Source organism: Panthera tigris, chromosome A2 (genome assembly GCF_018350195.1).
Source record: "Panthera tigris isolate Pti1 chromosome A2, P.tigris_Pti1_mat1.1, whole genome shotgun sequence".
In the NCBI taxonomy this organism is placed as follows: Eukaryota; Metazoa; Chordata; class Mammalia; order Carnivora; family Felidae; genus Panthera; species Panthera tigris.
In genome coordinates this window covers 152,777,298-152,794,870 of record NC_056661.1, presented here as the reverse complement: position 1 = coordinate 152,794,870, position 17,573 = coordinate 152,777,298, and the positions used below count along the sequence as shown (strand labels likewise).

The following is a 17,573-nucleotide window of genomic DNA, read 5'->3' as shown; positions in this document are numbered from 1 at the left end:
AGAGGGAGAGAGAGAATCCCAAGCAGGCTCCTCTCTGTCAGCGCAGAACCTGACACAGGGCTCAATCTCGTGAACCGTGAGATCATGACCTGAGTTGAAATCAAGAGTTGGACGACGTTTAACCCATGGGTCACCCAGGCGGCCCGTAAATGGCCTCCTGATGACAAAGCCCCCATGGCTCTACATTGAAGGCACAACGGAGACTGCTCCAAAGCCTGGGCCTCACCCTAAGGGAGCCCACAGGGCCTAACACAGCTGGTGGCTAAATTGGGGTTTTCTGCTACTTACAGTTAGAGTGGTGAACGCTACATGCTAACTCGAGATTTAAAAAAGGGAGGTAAGGGACAGATACTCCAGGGTCATATGACATCCACAGATACAGACAAGCAAGCTTTAGGAAGGGCTGGGACCAGAGAAATTCCAGGGACCTGAAGAGGAGTTTGTGGGTCTTCCCTCCAGGAGCTGCCCTCCTGGAGCTCTGACACCTCCCAGCCCTGGCTCTCTCAGATCCGTGCCAAATTCCGAGAAATTGCCGAGAATCCGATTGGCCCAACTGTTAGCTGTGACGAAGGGTGGGGCACAGAGACCACCTGCATCCTGGAGAGCCATTGCCACAGGGCGGGCAGCCTCCTGGACGGTGACTTGTTTGCAGTGGCTGCCTGCGGTAAGAAAGTAATAAACTGAGAAGCTCGAAGGACAGAAATGTATTCTCTCCCAGAAGGACAGAAACGTATTCTCTCATAGTCGTGGAGGCAAGAAGTTCAAGGTCGAGGCTTTGGCAGGGCTGGTTCCTTCTGAGGTCTGTGGGAAGAGAATCTGTTCTAGGCCAATCTTCTAGCTTTGGTGGTTTGCCAACAATCTTTGGCCTTCCCTGGCTGGTAGACACCCTGATCCCTGCTTCATGTTCACACGCTGTTCTCCCTGTGTGTGTGTTTGTGTCCAAATCTCCCCTTTTTTATAGAAGGATACCAGTCATATGGGATTAGGGAACCAGCCTAATCCAGAATGACCTCATCACAGTAACCACCCTAATCCCAAATGAGGTCACGTTATGGGGCTCTGGGGACTAAGACTTTAACAAATGAATTTGGGGCGGGACACGCTGGAGAGACCAAATTCAACCCATAGCTTACCTGTGTGGTCAAGGTCCGGAGAAAGATCTGGGCTGGAGGGAGAGCTGGAGAGTCAGTGACCTAATGGAATGTGAGGAGTCTCTGGAAGCAGATGGAAAACCAGCAGAGTGCAGTGTTAGGAAAGCCACAGACGTGCGGCTTCTGAGAGATAAAGCGAGCACTGAAGAAACCTGCAGGAGTTGGTGATGTATGGTGCCCTTGGCAAGGAAAAATTTGGCAGACTCGTGGGAGAAGAAACACTGCAGTGGCTTAGGGAGGGCTTGGGATGTGATGGAATGAGAAAGTGAGTGATAAGGAAAGTTGGTCGTGCAAGGAGGAAATAAAGAGTGTTCGCTGGAGGAAGAGACAGGGTCCTAGGAGGCATTTACAACCTGCTCATGTTTACCGATGAGGGAAGGAACCAGTAGAAAGGAAGAGATTAAAGGGGAAGAGATCATCTCGGCACCAGCTCCCCTGAATGCGCCAAAGCCGTATACCCGCAGGCTAGGGACCCTGCTCGGCGAGTGTTTGTGAAATGAAAGTGTGACTGCAGACAGAATCCAGAAAACAGGTGGGAGGGACTGGCCACGGCCACATCTTCAGTCCCTGCAGCTTCCTGCTCATACTTCCTGCGGCCGGTGGTGGCTCCACCTGTGGCACTGTTGATGCCAGTGCCAACCCCGGTTCAAATTCAAGATGGATTAGATGCCCCTGGGTGCCTCTGAGTCAGGAGCCTAGCCCAGTTTAGTGGGCTGTGGCCAGAGGAGCCAGGCCTTGGGGTATCCCCGACAAGGTCAAGGGAGCATGGCTAAATGGTAAGCACATTGTGTTTTCCTCACTGACATTGACTCTGAGCCCAAACACCTGGGACATTAGAGATGCTTGATGTTATAAACTATTTGATAATCATCATCCCAGGAAAAGATATGTAAACAGGAAAGCAAAGTCAGGTTGCTCCTCTCTTACCCCAGGTCACTCCAAAAATGGATAAGCAACTAATGTCAGCAGGGACAGTGGCTACCTCTGAGAGGGGAAAAAGAGGGGAGAGACCTTTCCTTTATATTTTATATACTTCTGGGGTGCCTGGGTGGCTCAGTCAGTTGAACACTGACTTCGGCTCAGGTCATGATCTCGCAGTTCACGAGTTCGAGCCCCGCATCGGGCTCCGAGCTCTGTGCTAACAGCTGAGCCTGGAGCCTTCTTCAGATTCTGTGTCTCCCTCTCTCTCCGTCTGTCCCCTGCTAGTACTCTGTCTGTCTGTCTTCCTCTCAAAAATAAATAAAAAACATTTACAAAAATAAAATAATATTTTACATACATCTGCATTATTTTAATTTTTATAGTAATCTCCATCAGCTCTAAAAGAACCTTACAATATGCCACCTTTGTAAAAATGGATTTTTATTTAAGAATATGCATACATTCTCTTTCTAGAAAGTAGAAACATTACAGATAAGATTAAAGTCTCTTAGACTGTCTCCCCAAACTATCTACAGCAGCATCTACTATTATCACTTTGGGGCGTATCATTTCACGTCTTTTAAAATGTATTTTCATGCATGGATATGTCCCCACATTACATATATGGTCTGGATTTTTGAAGGGATTAAACATAACATGTATTCTTTTTTTTTTTAAGTTAATTTATTTTGAGAGATTGAGGTCGTGAGTGGGGGAGAGGCAGAGAGAGAGATAGAAAGAGAAAGAGAGAGAGAGAGAGAGAGAGAGAGAGAGAGAGAGAGAGAGAGAGAATCCCAAGCAGGCTCTGTGCTGGGCCAAATCTCATGAACCATGAAATCATGACCTGAGCTAACATCAAAAGTTAGACACTTAACCTTCTGAGCCACCCAGGAGCCCCTAAACGTAACTTTTTCTTCTAGCACTTTCTTTCCACTGGACTTTTTCTCTCCATTACTTGTCTTCTGGGGTGGGGGGTGGGGTGGACATCTGTTCCTAGAATCCCTCTTCCACATTCTCCTTCCTCCCCTCTCCCCTAGGAGTAACAAGTATCTGGTCTTTCCAAATGTTGCTCCTAAAACCAATCCAGTAGAAGCCCTTGGGGTAAGGTTGCCGGATTTAACAAATAAAAATATGGGAGGCAGATTAAATTTTAATTTCAGATAATGAATAATTTTTAAATAGAAGGACACACCGTGCTTGGGGTGCACTTATACTAAAAACCTAACTCTTATTTTTCTGAAATTCAGATTTAACAGAGTGGCTTCTATTTTACCTGTCATTGCTACCTTGGGGCACTTGTTAAAAGTGGCCTCATCACCTTAGGAGATTCAGTAAGTGTGGGTGGAGCCCAGCCCGGAATATGTGTATTTTTAAATGGTATTCAGATCACTAGCCAGGTTTGGGCACCCCATATTGCACCACACCAGGCTGACTGGGGACCAGGATTCTCTCCCCGTGGAAAATACACATTCATGCTTATACACCCCTCAGTTTTCAACGAGTTAAGCTAGTAGGAGTCAGGCCTTCAGAGTAGCTGTCCCGGGGACTTTTGCTGTGGCGGAGTCCTCTCAGGTGTGGTGCCCCTTCCCCCACTACACGGTCAGGACAACCAGCTCTGCTCCTTTTCCTCAGGCCGCCCAATTTCCTTTGTACCTGCTAATCTGAGTCCCAGGCTCTCTCACAGGCTTGGCCAACCGCTCTCAGCCCAAAGCTGTAACCCTCAAAATCAGCGCAATGGCAGAGGGCCGTGGGACTGGGTGCAAAGAAGAGGGAGGAGTCAGGCGTGGCTCTGGGTTCTTCCTTATGTCTCTGTTCCCAGCTCTGCCTTCCGGGTTACCCCTCCGCTAGGTCCACTGCCCCTCTCCATTCCTGGTGCCAGGTGAAGGAGGCTCTGGTAGCCTAAGGGGCGTGGCCAATAGAATCCTAGCCACAGCCAATCCCGGCGGGGCCCTTGGGGTGGGCGGGGGCACGGGTGAGGGGCGTGGCCTGAAAACAATTGTCCAGGCTGGACCAATCCAAACCGGGGAGGTGCCTACCTGGGCCCAGGTGCGCTCCGCTCTATGTCTGTCGGTGATGAAGCGGGCCCAGGTGGCATCGGAAGGAGACCAGGCCGAGTTCCCAATGGAGCCCCTGGGGAGCCAGGTCGCGGAGCCGGAGCAGCTGCAGGTCCCCGCCGACGAACTACGGCTTGAGAGTCTCGAGAGCAGCCCGAATCTGGTCCGAGCCGTAAAGAAGGCGGCGGGCGCGGGCCAGGACCTCGCCGGCGGGAAGCAGCAGCCCCCGGCCCGCCCGGCGCTCACGCGGCTGCCGCCATCCAGCCTGGGCTACGGCGCCTTCCGCCGCCAGACGTCCGCGGACTCCGAGCCGCCGTCGCCCGGCCCTTCCGTGGCCGAGCGGCCCCGGGCCGGCGAGGCGCCGGGGGCCGAGCTGGTGTCGGGGGAGCAGCTGCCCGGCGCCTGGGCCCCGGTGGAACTGCAGGTGGACGTGCGCGTGAAGTCCGTGGGCGCGGCCGGGAGCAGCCGCGCGCCCTCGCCGGCGCCCTCCACGCGCTTCCTCACCGTGCCGGTGCCCGAGTCCCCGGCCTCCTCCCGCCACGCCTTCCCCACCCACCCGCTCCTGCCGCGGACCCCAGCGCGGCCGGAGCGCGGCCTCGACGCCGAGGGCCGGGCCAGCCCCGCCGACGGGCGCGCGGAGCCCGCGGGCTCCCCCACCACGTGCGGCGGCCGCTGCAGGGAGCTGGGGCTGGAGAAGGAGGACGCGCCGCTGCCCCGCGCCGAGACGGACAGCGACGAGAAGCTGCCCCGGGCCATAAAGATCATGGGTAAGCGCGCGGCCGGGGAGGGGGCGACGCAGCCGGAGCGCTCCGCTTTCCCGGCGCCCCGCCGACCACCCCGCTGCCCCGGCCCCGCCTGGCCTGCCCCGCCGAGCTGGGATCGATAACGTTCGGGGCTAGTGGTTGTACTTGAGCTGTCTGCGATGAAAGAGTAAAACCACTATTTCCACCACCACTCCGCCGTCCCACCGCAAGAACTTTCTCACTCCCTCTTAGTGTGGAGAAGTAGAGGAGGGAGGAATTCCGGGACAGGGGAGGTCTTCCAGGATCACGTGACGGGGGTGGCAACCCGGATGGGAACACAGGTCCCCGGACTCCCGACTTCTGGCTCCTCTCTCAGGCCCAGCCTCCCTTCTCTTGTCAGGGAACCAGAAGGAGCCTGGAAAAGATATAAACAACCCTGGACTGGGAACTGGGAGGGAGTGGTTGGTGAACCCTGGGGGCATGGGAAAGCTTCCTGGAACTAAGCGCTGAAAGGTGAGTAGGGTTTGGGGGTGGCAGAGGCAACCTTCTAGCTGGAAAGCTCAGGAACAGAGGCCAGGAGGGCTAGCCACCTGCCCAGCAGGCAAAATGCCAAAACCTTAGCCAGGTGAGAGGAAGACCAGGCCAGCTAGACAGGCCGCAAAGCCCGTCTCTGCCATGTCTCAGTTGGGGGTAGACTTCAGGGACGCACATCGTTCCCGGCTTTTGCAGTTCGGTGTGAGCACATTGTCTGCCTGATGATGTGTTTTCTATCGCTGCTGTAACAAATTGCCACAAACTTAGTAGTTTGAAACAACACAAATTTATTATCTTACAGTTCTGCAGGTCAGAAGTCTGATGTGGGCTCACTGGTCTAAAGCCAAGGTGTCAGCAGCACCGCGTTCCTTCCTGGAGACTCTGGGGGAGATTCCATTTCCTTGCCTTTTTGTAGCTAGAAGACTCTGCATTCCTTAGTTCATACCCCTCAGAATATTCAAGGCCAGCAATGTGTGGCTGATTCCTTCTGCTGCCGCCCTCTCGGACTCTCCTGCCCTTCTGCCTCCCTCTTCTGTTTCTAAGGACCCTTGTGATTACGTTGGGCCTACCAAGAAAATCCAGGAGAGTCTCCTCATCTTAAAGTCAACGGATGATCAGCCTTAATGCCGTCTAAAACCTTAATTCCCCTTTGCCATGTAACCTAACATATTCACAGGTTCTAGGGATTAAGAAGTGGGCATCTTTGGGGGGGAATATTATTCTGTCTACCACAATGAGTCTTTTAAAGTCAATAGCTTTTGATCAGATTAATAAGAGTCTAGGACTAAAGTTTAATTGCAGGTCAGCCTGGGACGGAGCCAGGAGGGGTCGGGGCAGGAGCCTTCTGGAACGGAGAATGGGAGCAGAGGCTGGGGTAGAAGGTGTCTTTTGGAGATGGTGGGGCAGCCTAGGAACTCCAGAGGTGGTTATAATTTTGGTGGGATGGGCAGGAAGAATGTACTCACCAGTGCTGGGGGCATGGAGGAAATGGGGCCCAGAGAGGGTGATGCCCCAGCATGGTCCTGCCCAGCGGGAGGAGCAGGGCAATTGTGATAGATTTTACCTGAAGGCGATGACACAAAAGCAGAGCCTCACTGGCAGGAACCCTCTGAGTCCTATGCCAAACTTTGTGTTTGGAGGCTTTTATTATATTTTTTAAGACCCCTTCCCTCACCCACCAAATTGAATAAATTTTTTTAGTGTTTATATTTGAGAGGGAGAAAGAGAGAGAGAGAGAGAGAGAGAGACAGTGTGGGAGCAGGGGAGGGGCAGAGAGAGACGGAGACAGAATCCGAAGCAGGCTCCAAGCTTTGAGCTGTCAGCACAGAGCCTGACATGGGGCTGGAACCCATGAACTGCAAGATCATGACCTGAGCTGAAGTCGACGCTAACCAACTGAAGCACCCAGGCGCCCCTCTAAAAAAAAAATTTTTTTTTAATGTTTATTTACAGTTGAGAGAGAGAGAAACAGTGTGCAAGCAGGGGAGAGCAAATTGAATAAACCTGAAGCCCCACAAAACCTGGTTCCACCCCCTGATACCCAGATTTGGCTAGGAGGGAGGAAGCAGACTGTTTCAGTTGCCGGTAGGAAATATGGCAAGTTAAGACGGAGTTCGAAGTGAGAGAGTAAACAGAGGGTGTGACATCAGAGATGGTCAGTCCAAGATTTGGAAACAGAATTGGGTGGAAGCTAGAGAATGGGGCCAGAGGGAAGGACTGTGTATAATTGCCATGTGGGACTGGGTAGGTTTGCAGACCCTGAGCGAATTCCATTTAAGCAGGTCCAGAATTGGAAATAGGGAGAAGACGAGTTTAGAGGGGACTCTAGCAGGCTGCCTGGGTGGCTCAGTCTGTTAAGTGTCAGGCTCTTGATTTCAGCTTTGGTCATGATCTCTTGGTTCATGAGTTTGAGCCCTGCCTGGAGCTCTAGTTTGGCTGAGTGCTGATGGTGTGGAACCTTTGGGATTCTCTCTCACTGTTTCTCTGCCCCTTCCTCCCTCCATCTCTCTCTCTCTCTCTCTCAAAATAAATAAATTAAAAAATAATAATACTTGTTTTTGTTTTTAACATTTATTTATTTTTGAGACAGAGAGAGACAGAGCATGAATGGGGGGAGGGTCAGAGAGAAAGGGAGACACAGAATCAGAAGCAGGTTCCAGGTTCTGAGCTGTCAGCACAGAGCCCGACGCAGGGCTCGAACCCACGGACCGCGAGATCACGACCTGAGCCAAAGTCGGACGCTTAACCGACTGAGCCACCCAGGCACCCCAAAGAATTGTTTTTGAAAGGGGGTAGGTGGGACTCCTGCCTGGAAATTTGGCGAGGACCCTGGCTCTGTGGGAGGCCATCCCCAAGGTCAGCACTGCAGCCCAGAGTGGAAGGTGTGTGAGACTATGTAACCTGCTGTATTTCTTTTCTGAAAGGTCAGAGCTGAATTCAGTGTTCAGTCACAAGAGTTACATTGACGGAGGTGATTGGTAGATTTGTTCTCCTTTTCTTCTGCAGGCTTTTCTGCTTTTAAGACTATCAATGTGTATGTATTTTTTATTCCAAGCATTTTCAAATCACTTTTTTTGGTAACAGCTTCATTGAGTCATAATTCATATACCATAAAACCCATCCATGTAAAGTGTACAATCCAGTGGTCTTCAGTATATTCACAGAGGTGCACAACCATTACAGTTGGTTTTAGAATATTTTCGGGATGCCTGGGTGACTCCCGTCAGGTAAGCGTCCGACTCTTGATTTTGACTTAGGTCATATCTCGCTGTTTGTGAGTTCGAGCCCCACATCTGGCTCCACACTGGCAGTGCAGAGCCTGCTTGGGATTCTCTCTCTCTCTCTCTCTCTCTCTCTCTCTGCCCCTCCCCCGCTCACTTTTTCTCTCTGTCTGTCTCTCAAAATAAATAAATAACCTTAAAAAATGTATTTTTTCAATACCCTAAAAGGAAACGCTCTATCTTTTAGCCATCACCCCCAGCCTCTCCCCAGCAACCACTGATCTACTTTCTGTCCCTGTGGGTTTTGCCTGTTCTGGACGTTTCATAAATGGACTCGTAATATGTGCCCTTATGCGACAAGCTTCTTTCACTGAGCATAAACTTTTCAGTGCTCAGCCACGTTGCAGCCTGCATCAGCATTTCCTACCTTTTCATGGCTGAATATTGCGCTGTATGGATATACCGCATTTTGTTTATCCACTTATCAGTTGATGAAAATTTGGGTCAAATCCCTTTAAGAAGCGGATTATGTGTTTAAAAAAAAAAAAAGAACAAATTCCTAAAAGGTCATAGATGGAATGTGACTCTTCACAGATCACCGTAACATACTTCCCTTTCCAGTCTTTGAAGCAAGTGTTTTTCCTAATGGAAAAGGGAAGTCAAAGATTTCAAAAGTGCCTTTGCTTTTAAAGTTGAATTATGATTGCAAACATGTTTTCTTAAAAACCTTGGAAGTGTGTCCCAACTTTCTTTGTGTATAAGTTGTGTGTACCATACACACGTGTGCATTCATATGGGGCGTGTATCCTGTGCATATGGTTTTAAAAATGGCATTAGTCGTTTCAAAATAGTAAAATATTTGCTGGAGAATTACCTCTGCTGTTTCAGGCTTTGACAAATACGATGACTTGCATTCTTGGGACCCTTACACTGAATATGTAGCTTTCCCAACCCTCATCCCCGAGATGTGGCTGGGTCCCATGGCCCCTTGAGGCCAAGTGCCTGGGAGAGGAGAGGCCTCTTCTTACATTAATTGATTTCATGCTTCTGTGTCCTGGCAGAGGTCAAATTCAAAATCAGGAGTACTCCGTTACTCGTTTATTTATTTATTTTAAAGTTTATTTGTTTATTTTGGTGGGGGAGGGGCAGAGAGAGAGAGGGAGAGAGAGAATTCCAAGCAGGCCACACTGTCAGCACAGAACCCAACGCGGGGCTTGAACTCACGAACCTTGAGATCATGACCTGAGCCGAAGTCAGACACTTAACCAACTGAGCCACCCAGGTGCCCCAGGAGTGCTCAGTTACTTTAGATGTTTCTGGGTAGAAAGCCGCCGTGAGCTGTCTGAGGCCACGATTAACCATTTACTGTGTTTTATTCCCCACGTTTCCCCCCTGGCCTCCCAGGTTACTCCATCACCGGGGCGGGATGATTCAAATATGTTCTCTCTCTTCTGCCTGCCTATCTCTGGAGTTCCTTTCCCCTCTGCAGCCTCGTTCTAGTTATCTGGTCCCCTGGGTCCAGCTCACGGGAGCTGCTGACAACTCACATCTGTCTCCTGCTCTATGGCCTGCAAAGCACGCTCTGCACGATGCCTCACCAGTGGCCTCCAGTGGCCTGGAGAGATAGGAGAGGCAGGTGGGAAAACATACCAAAAACACTTGGGGGACCCACAGAGCCAAGACTGGAAGCCAGGTCTGCCAATGTTTAAGCTGAACCCCCATCCCTCCCGTTTGGAGCTTTATCTCCTGGTACCTTGAGCCCCATGAGTGCAGGGGTCTTGCCCTGTCCCTGGTGGTATTCGTGCCCTGTGTCCAGTGCACGGTTTGTGCTCAGCAGATGGTTGTCAGCCAATCGTTGTTCTCCTTGAATGGATTCTTACGTCTTCTATTTTTTAAAGAAGCAGAACATCTTCTAGTGTTTTTCTCCCCAATAATAATTTTCTAACCTAAATTGAGTGGGTTTCTGTGGTGTCTTGGGCCAGGGTGAGGGCGGTGCTAAGGCAGGCGTGATGCTCGTGTACGAGTCTTGGGTTCTAACCTGTCTCTCCTGGTTGTCCCCTCCCCCAGGGCTGCCTCTGTACATGAAGTCCCTGCGCTGGGCCCTAGTGGTCATGGCTGTGTTTCTGGCAGTGTCCGCGGTCACCATTGTGGCCCTGGCTTCTAGAGTAGGTATGGTGCCTCCTCCTGGTCCCCTCTCCTCCTCTGGCCACCACCAGGGTGTGTAGTCCTGACAGCAGCTTTCTGAGAATTAGAAACACACACACACACACACACACACACACACACACACACACACACCCCTGCCCCGGGCAGGTGCAGCATGAAGACATGGGGCTTGTTGAGCACAGAGAGGGAAAGGAGCTCCTTCCTCCCACTGGACACAGCCTGTGCTCTGACGAGTAGTGGGTTGACAGCCCCCGCCTCGGGCGGCTTTGGCCATTGCACAAACTCTACAGCCTGCCCGGGTCCTTGCCCATCCCACTTGCCCTTCCCAAGGCTTACCACTTCCATGCTCCGGATCTGTCCCATCAGCCAAGGCCATGGCCAGACTTTGATTTTTTTTTACCGCGCATCCGTTCAGCTCTTTACAGTGGTCTGTCTCTGTGCTTGCAGGGGCCACTTGCCAGCCGTGCCCCCCGGGCTGGATGTGGTGTGAGAAGCATTGCTACTACGTCTCTGCCGAGGCTCGGGCCTGGGAGGCCAGCCAGGCCTTCTGCTCGTCTCACCATGCCACCCTCCCCCTGCTGGGCCACATCCAGGTGAGAAGGAGGCGGGCGGCAGAAAGATGGACGTATCATTACGGATCACCCATTCCTAGCGCTGGAAGGAATCTCAAAGATCTAGTCCAACTCTGCATTGCAGAAAAAGTCACCTAGGCCTGGGGAAATAAAGTTACATGCGGGAGGACCAGACATCAGGGCTCCCAAGGTCGTCAACCTACTCTTCATTCTAAGACGCAGAGGTGGAGCCGGGAACACGGGCGCAGGCGTGCTCCCGTCCAGCCTGTGCCAAGCCCTTCACCGTGAGGGTTCCTTCGGTCAGTGATTTAATAAGTATCTATTGACCACCTACGCTGTGTTTGGCCCTGGGGAGTCAATGATGAGCCAGAACAGCCCATTCCTTAAATGTTAGCATTTAAGGAAGTTCCTTTCTAGTCCCATTTTTTGAAGAGTTCTAAACATGAATGAGTTTCATTTCATGGGATGCTTCTTTGTGTGTGTATCGAGATGATACCGTTGTTTCCTCTTTAATCTCTGTGGTGAATCATGTTCGTCTGTTTTTATTTATTTATTTTACTTTTTGTTTTTGTATTTTTTATTTTATTATTTATTTAGAGAGAATCCCAAGCAGGCTCTTCACTTCAGTACAGGCCTCTTGTGCTAGTTGACTTAGCCGTGATGTTTTCTTCCTCAAATACTTCTGGATTTGACTTGTTAATATTTTACTTAAGGTTCCACATACATAACATTCTGTTTTCTTGGACTGTTCCTGCCCAGTCCTGACACAAAGCTGTTCTGTGCTGCACAACAGGGGAGGTGGTTCCTGCCTTCTTTCTCTCAGAGAGTTCCCTGGAGATGGACAGAAAACCATGCTGGAGAAAATGTTTTACAGTGAACATGAGTTATTTCATTACCAGGAATAGCACTGACGTTTCAGAAAACATGGAGAAATGAGAAAGATACAATGTAGATTGAAAACCATCAAATCTCAATATGGTAAAAATAAATATACAAAGGAAAAACAGAAAGGAAATACATATAGTAATATCCTAATTGTGGTTACCGCTGGGGGCAAGATTACGAGTGATTTTTTTTTCTTCTTTAAAGTTTTAATTTTTTCTAATCTTCTAAATGTTCTGTGAATAATGTGTGCTACGTAATTAGGAGGAAATGCTAGAGGGACAGTAGCCCTGTAAGCAGGAGGTCAGTATTTAAGCGTTTTTGTTGGGGGCCTGCGTCAGACCTGAGTTCTTATATTTGTCAGATAAGAACATTCTCAGGCCCCTGGTTGCGTCTGCAAAATGGAGGCTGGTGGGAATGGAGGTGGGTCCCTAGAGAGTGGCTGGAGCTGGGGAGGGGACCCAGCTGGGCAGTGACCCACTGAGCACAGCAAGTGTCCTCAGAAAGCCTGTCCCTGCCCTCCAGCCTCTAAGCAGACAGGTTGAGTTCAGAATGACCTCAGCCCCCTGAGCAAAAACTTCCCTGTGGCTGCTGGGTCCTCCAAGGGGGAGATGAACTTCACCAAATTGCAAGCTTCAGATAAAGAATTCTTTTAACTTTTTTTAACATTTATTTTTTTTTAATTTTTTAAATTATTTTTTTTAATGTTTATTTCTGAGACAGAGAGAGACAGAGCATGAGTGGGGGAGGGGCAGAGAGAGAGGGAGACACAGAATCCGAAGCCGGCTCCAGGCTCTGAGCTGCCAGCACAGAGCCCGACACGGGGCTCAAACTCATGGACCACGAGATCATGACCTGAGATGAAGTTGGACACTCAACTGAATGCACCACCCAGGCACCCCAAGAATTCTTTTAAAGATCAATTATTTGAAACATAAGTATATAGGAAACATATCATGAAGTCTGGATAAGCTCCTTGCAAGAAGACAAGGGTGAAGATTTGGGTCCCGGGCTGTTCAAATCTGGAATGTGATGACTGTGGAGCTCTCCACGAGGACAGAAGCTTCAGGAGGCACCGGGCGAGGAGGAGCAGCTGAGGGTTGGCAGGCAGAGGGAGCTGGCAAAGGCCAGACTCCAGGAGCTGGGACACACACACCCGGGGACATTCCAAGGTGCCAGTGACACACACAGCCCTTGGATCAGCGGGTCTCAGCCTCCCCAAGAGCTGATTTTGCTCGCAGTTAGGGAGAAGGAGAAAGTTTAAGTGTCATCAGTCAGCTGACTCACTCGCCATTGGTTTAAGAACGGCTGTGTTTGTGGGGTGGAGGGAGGAAGAAGCCACAGTTGACTACAGAAACGTGAAAAAAAAACCATGAAAAAATCTCCATCGTAAGATTATGAAGATTAACTAATTGGAGCATTTGAATATGAAAGCTGAAATGTATGAAGGCAGGAAGTAGAGTGGTGCTCTACTCAAGCAGGTGGGGGGATAGGAAGGTGTTTAATGGGCCTGGAGTTTCCATGGAGGAAGATGAGAAGGTTCTGGGGATGGACGGTGGTTGCACAACAGTGTGAATGGACATAATGCCAGCAGCTCGTACCCTTAAAAATAGTTAAAATGCTAAATTTCTTGGTATGTATTTTATTCACAATTTTTAAAAAAGATGTTTGAAGGCTAATTTAGCAGATAATTTAGCTCACTTTTAAGATGGAAAATATGGGATTTCAAGGAAATTCTGCTGAGGGTCATATTCCCCCATGTTCCCGCATTGGTGGCAAAGTTGGAGAAGCACCAGCTGAAGGCCGTGGAGGCCCTGGGATTTCGGCGGCCTCATACACAGCAATTCTTTGGAACCATAAGTGACTCAGAAGTTTCTGGAACTTAATCTACGGATGATGCTTTCCCCAGGCCATATTTTTGCTCTTCTGCTCTTCTTTGCTTTGCGTGTTTTCATATTTACATTTTCTGGCATTACATTTTCTACGTACTTGTCATTGTTACCAGCATTGTAATTTTCCATCGTGTTGATGTCCCATAACGTGCCTAGTTATTTCCTTATTACTAAGCAATTGGGTGGTTTCCATTTTTTCTTTACAAATAACACTGTGTTATCTTTGGAGAAGTTCATTTCCTCCCCCTTTATGTTCTTGGAGTTTTCCTCCAAAGTGCAATCACTCACCCAAGTGGTCGGAAGGATGTCACTGCTCCTGTTAAGGTGGCACCGAAGTATGTTCTGGAAGATGCACCAGCATCGCTGCCCCACACCGGGACTTACAGCACTGAAACATCTTTTTCCAAGTTAAAAAATTTTTAATGCAATGTTTTCGTTCACTCTGTTGCCAAAAACAACATGACCTCAAGGACAAATACTTTAAAAAAAAAAGAAAGACGGTCTCTAATAGCTCTCCAGCGCACTCCCGGCTTTTATCGTTCCTTGCGTGTCTGTGTTTGTGTGTGTACGTGTTTTGTCATGACGGTGATCATGGCGCAGCTAATTGACGTCTGATTCACTGTAACCCTGTCTGCTGACTTTCCTCATACCGCTCCGTGGCCTTCGTACTTGTCTTCTTTTTGTAAATGGTCATGACATCGCACCCAACTGGTGCAGGGTACATTACGCTCTCGCTGACAGGTGCGCTCTTGCTGGCCATCTGCTCCCAGGCCCCCTCTGCGGCCGCCTCAGCCCTGTGATCGCCTCCTGCACAGTCAGGCTGTTTGCTCCCCGGATGTACTCTGGAGTCTCCCAGCTTTCTCCCCGCCTCTCTGGCCGCTCACTATCCATCTCGCGTTGCTGGGTGGGGACTGGCATTCGCATCCTCTCTCCCCGTGAAGCGGAGATGGGATCACCCCCATTTCTGGTCCCCAGTCCTGAGCACAGTGTCTGCCAACCCTCGAGCATCCAATACAGCTTTCCACTTCCTGGTGTTCTGGGAGAGCCGGGTTGAGCCGAGTCACTTCTCTGGCTCAGTAAGTTGGGAATCTGCAGGAGGTGGGGCAGGGGTGGGGCAGGGTGGGGCGCAGAATTCCCGGGAAGGAGCCTTACTAGTGTCGGAGAAGGGTGACCAGCTGCTTTTCTCCTTCAGGACTTCCTGAGCAGATACCCAGTCACCAAGTACTCCTGGGTGGGGGCCCAGCGAGGCCCCCAGGGCTGGCACTGGATTGATGGGGCTCCACTACCACCCCATTTGTAAGTGACCGTGGGCCTGGGTGGGTGGCCTCTCTGTCCCCAGTGTGACCAGAATGACATCACGGCAGGCACCGAAGAGGGGTCGAGGCCTTCCTTTCCGCTGACACCTCCCCCACTGTTGATCTGGATCCTCCTTCCGTTCCCAGTTTCAGCCCCCTGCTCCACCACCAGCCTGGGGCAGCTCTTGGGAGACACCCCTCCCCCACTGCCCCACTCAGGGCCTGGTTTCATTTAGCCCCAGTCACCCCATCCCTTATTGGGCCCCCTAGCGCACCCACCCGAGCAGGAGCGTCACCCTGTTCGGTAGATAAGGGGCACTGCACGGAGGCGGTGGGTGGTTCTCTCAAGCTATGGGGCATCCTCATTCCAACCCCAGAGCCCTTTGCAGACTCTCCTGGCTCTGTGCAGTGGTCACGCAGTCCCCACGCCAGCCCTGGCATCAGGCGCACCGGCCGGCAGAGCCCGTCATCCTGAGCCCGGCCCCTCTTCTCACCCTCCCCAGACTCCCGGAGGAAGATGAGGACCAGCAGGATCTCAAGTGCGGGGGCCTGGAGGAAGGCAAGATTGTGGCTTGGGACTGTGCCTCTCCAAGATCCTGGGTCTGTGCCAAGGGGACCAAGTGATTTGGGTTCTGCCCATCCAGAGACATCAGGGCCTGTGGCCCCTCAGTGGAGGCCAGGGTGCCGGCTGGGGTAGCCGCTCCCCTGGACCCAGGCTTCCAGGTGTCCCTGCCCTGTGCTCAAGGGGCCCTCCCTGAGCGAACCCGGGACTGGACTTCTGGTGCAAGCAGGTCACGTCCAAGGGAAAGGAGGTTTCCTGTGGCCCCGGGCAGAGTGTATTTTAGTCTCCGGCTCCCGAAGCGGACTTGTTTGGTGACCTTGGGATGGCTTCTTAGCATCTTGGAGCCTGGGTTTCTCCCTCATTAAAATGGCCATTTCCCATCCTACCCCTGTACCTGTTTGGTCACACGTGCACACCCTTTCGGTCTTAAGGACCAGGAGGACTTCACGATCACAGGTGCTGCCCGTCGGTTCTCGCCCAGGCCCGCAGAGCCCGGGGACTTGGCAGCCGCCGGAAGCGCCATCCCCGGGCACTTGGGGGCACACCACCCACCAGCAGTGTCTGCAGGACAGGACATGCGAACTGCACCCCACCCCCCGCCCCGCCCCGGAGGCGGGAAGAGGGTTTCCTCCCGGGCTGGCGAGGGTGGGCGCAGGGCTGGCGGGGCTCCCGAGGCAGGGAGGGTGCAGCTCTCCCGCCCGGGGCCGGAGATGCCACGCGAGCCACAGAGAGTGGGGTCCCAGTGAGAAAGGAAATTAGAATTGTGGAGACACCGGCCTGAAGAGGTCTGTGTTGGGGTTCAGTGAGGGGCCTTTGGGCCGAGGGAGTGGCCACAGGGTGAGCCGGAAGGACTGGTTCAGTGTCTCCAGCCTGCATAGACCTCTCTCCAAGTGACAGGAGGCTGTACCTGCGTCGCATCTTGGCGCTGAACATCCGACGCGACTGTCCCGTGCGGACCGGCCTTCCTCTCTGGAGGTAGGCCATGCATTCGGGTTCCTGTCAGAAGCCTTGAGGGGTCCGTTCAGACCAGAGGTTTGCACGGCACGGATGGGCCGACCGGCGGAAAGTGGGGGGGTCCTTAGAAACACTGGGGTTTCTCTTGGCTTGCTTATTCCAACTCCAGTTGAACCCCGCAGCCTGGTAACAGGTTCCGCTTTCACACCACGAAGTCCTTCTCCGCAGACGTCCTGAGTCCGGCATGTCGGGCCGGCTTAAGGCGGAGGGCCCGGCTCGCAGCTACCTCGGGCCTGCGGCTGCGGGGGCACAGGTGCCCAGGGCGTGGCGGTTTGGTGGCGGGGCCTGGAAATTGGCAAGTGTTGTAGCTTCCCTTGGTGAGGCAGGGCAAGAAGAGTGAACGTGGGATCTAGCGTCCTAAGAAGCTGCTAGTTCCTGCCCAAAGCAGGCAGACCCAGAAATAGCGGTGTTAGTATATCATTTAGAAATACGGAAACAAATGCTAGAAGAAATGACAAAAACAATTTTTCTAAAGTTCGTTCACTTACAGAACCAGCGGGGAAGGCGGGCAGAGAGAGACGGGGACAGAGGATCCAAAGCAGGCTCAGTGCTGACAGCACAGAGCCGGATGTGGGGCTCAAACCCATGAACCGTGAGATGGTGACCTGAGCTGAAGCCTGACGCTTAACTGACTGAGCCACGCAGGCGCCCCATGACAAAAATAATTTAGAGTGGTTGCCTTGAAACTTACCAGTGGTGACTGAAGTCAGAATAGTGGTTGTCTGGGGAAATATGAACCGAGAAGGGGCACCTAGCAAACATTCTAGGGTGCTGGAAACGGTCTGGGTCTTCGTCTAGGCGGGCTCAGGGGGGCACACATGTAAATATTCATCAAGCTGTACCCTTAAGAGTAAAAAGCTTCTCAGTGTCTCCAAGGAGCAGAAATAAGGTCACAGAGGGACCAATCTCTTTTGATTTTTAGTGTTACTAAAGCCATATTCACATGTTTGTTTTTTTAAGACCCTGTATTTATGTACTACTATGATTAAAAGAGGAGTTGGACGGGGCACCCGGGTGGCTCAGTCGGTTAAGCGGGTCACGATCTCATGGTTCGTGGGTTCGGGCCC

General features: G+C 51.7%; 1 protein-coding gene and 1 long non-coding RNA gene across 3 annotated transcripts; one reads left to right on the top strand and one right to left on the bottom strand.

The window, feature by feature from the left end:
• Nucleotides 1-275: 275 nt before the first annotated feature.
• On the bottom strand, nt 276-4,281 carry LOC122235061. 2 transcript variants are annotated; one of them, XR_006213169.1, is made up of 3 exons: nt 3,726-4,281; nt 1,134-1,214; nt 276-659 (listed from the first exon to the last, which is right to left on the bottom strand). It is a non-coding gene; the product is annotated as an uncharacterized LOC122235061 (long non-coding RNA). The 2 variants fall into 2 exon arrangements; XR_006213170.1 differs by lacking the exon at nt 276-659 and adding an exon at nt 666-801.
• KLRG2 (killer cell lectin like receptor G2) lies at nt 4,100-17,075 on the top strand. Its single transcript, XM_042973480.1, has 5 exons — nt 4,100-4,893; nt 10,191-10,292; nt 10,737-10,882; nt 14,828-14,931; nt 15,434-17,075. The coding sequence occupies exons 1-5, from the start codon at nt 4,146-4,148 to the stop codon at nt 15,552-15,554; spliced, it is 1,221 nt and encodes a 406-aa protein (XP_042829414.1). The 5' UTR covers nt 4,100-4,145; the 3' UTR covers nt 15,555-17,075.
• Nucleotides 17,076-17,573: the final 498 nt, after the last annotated feature.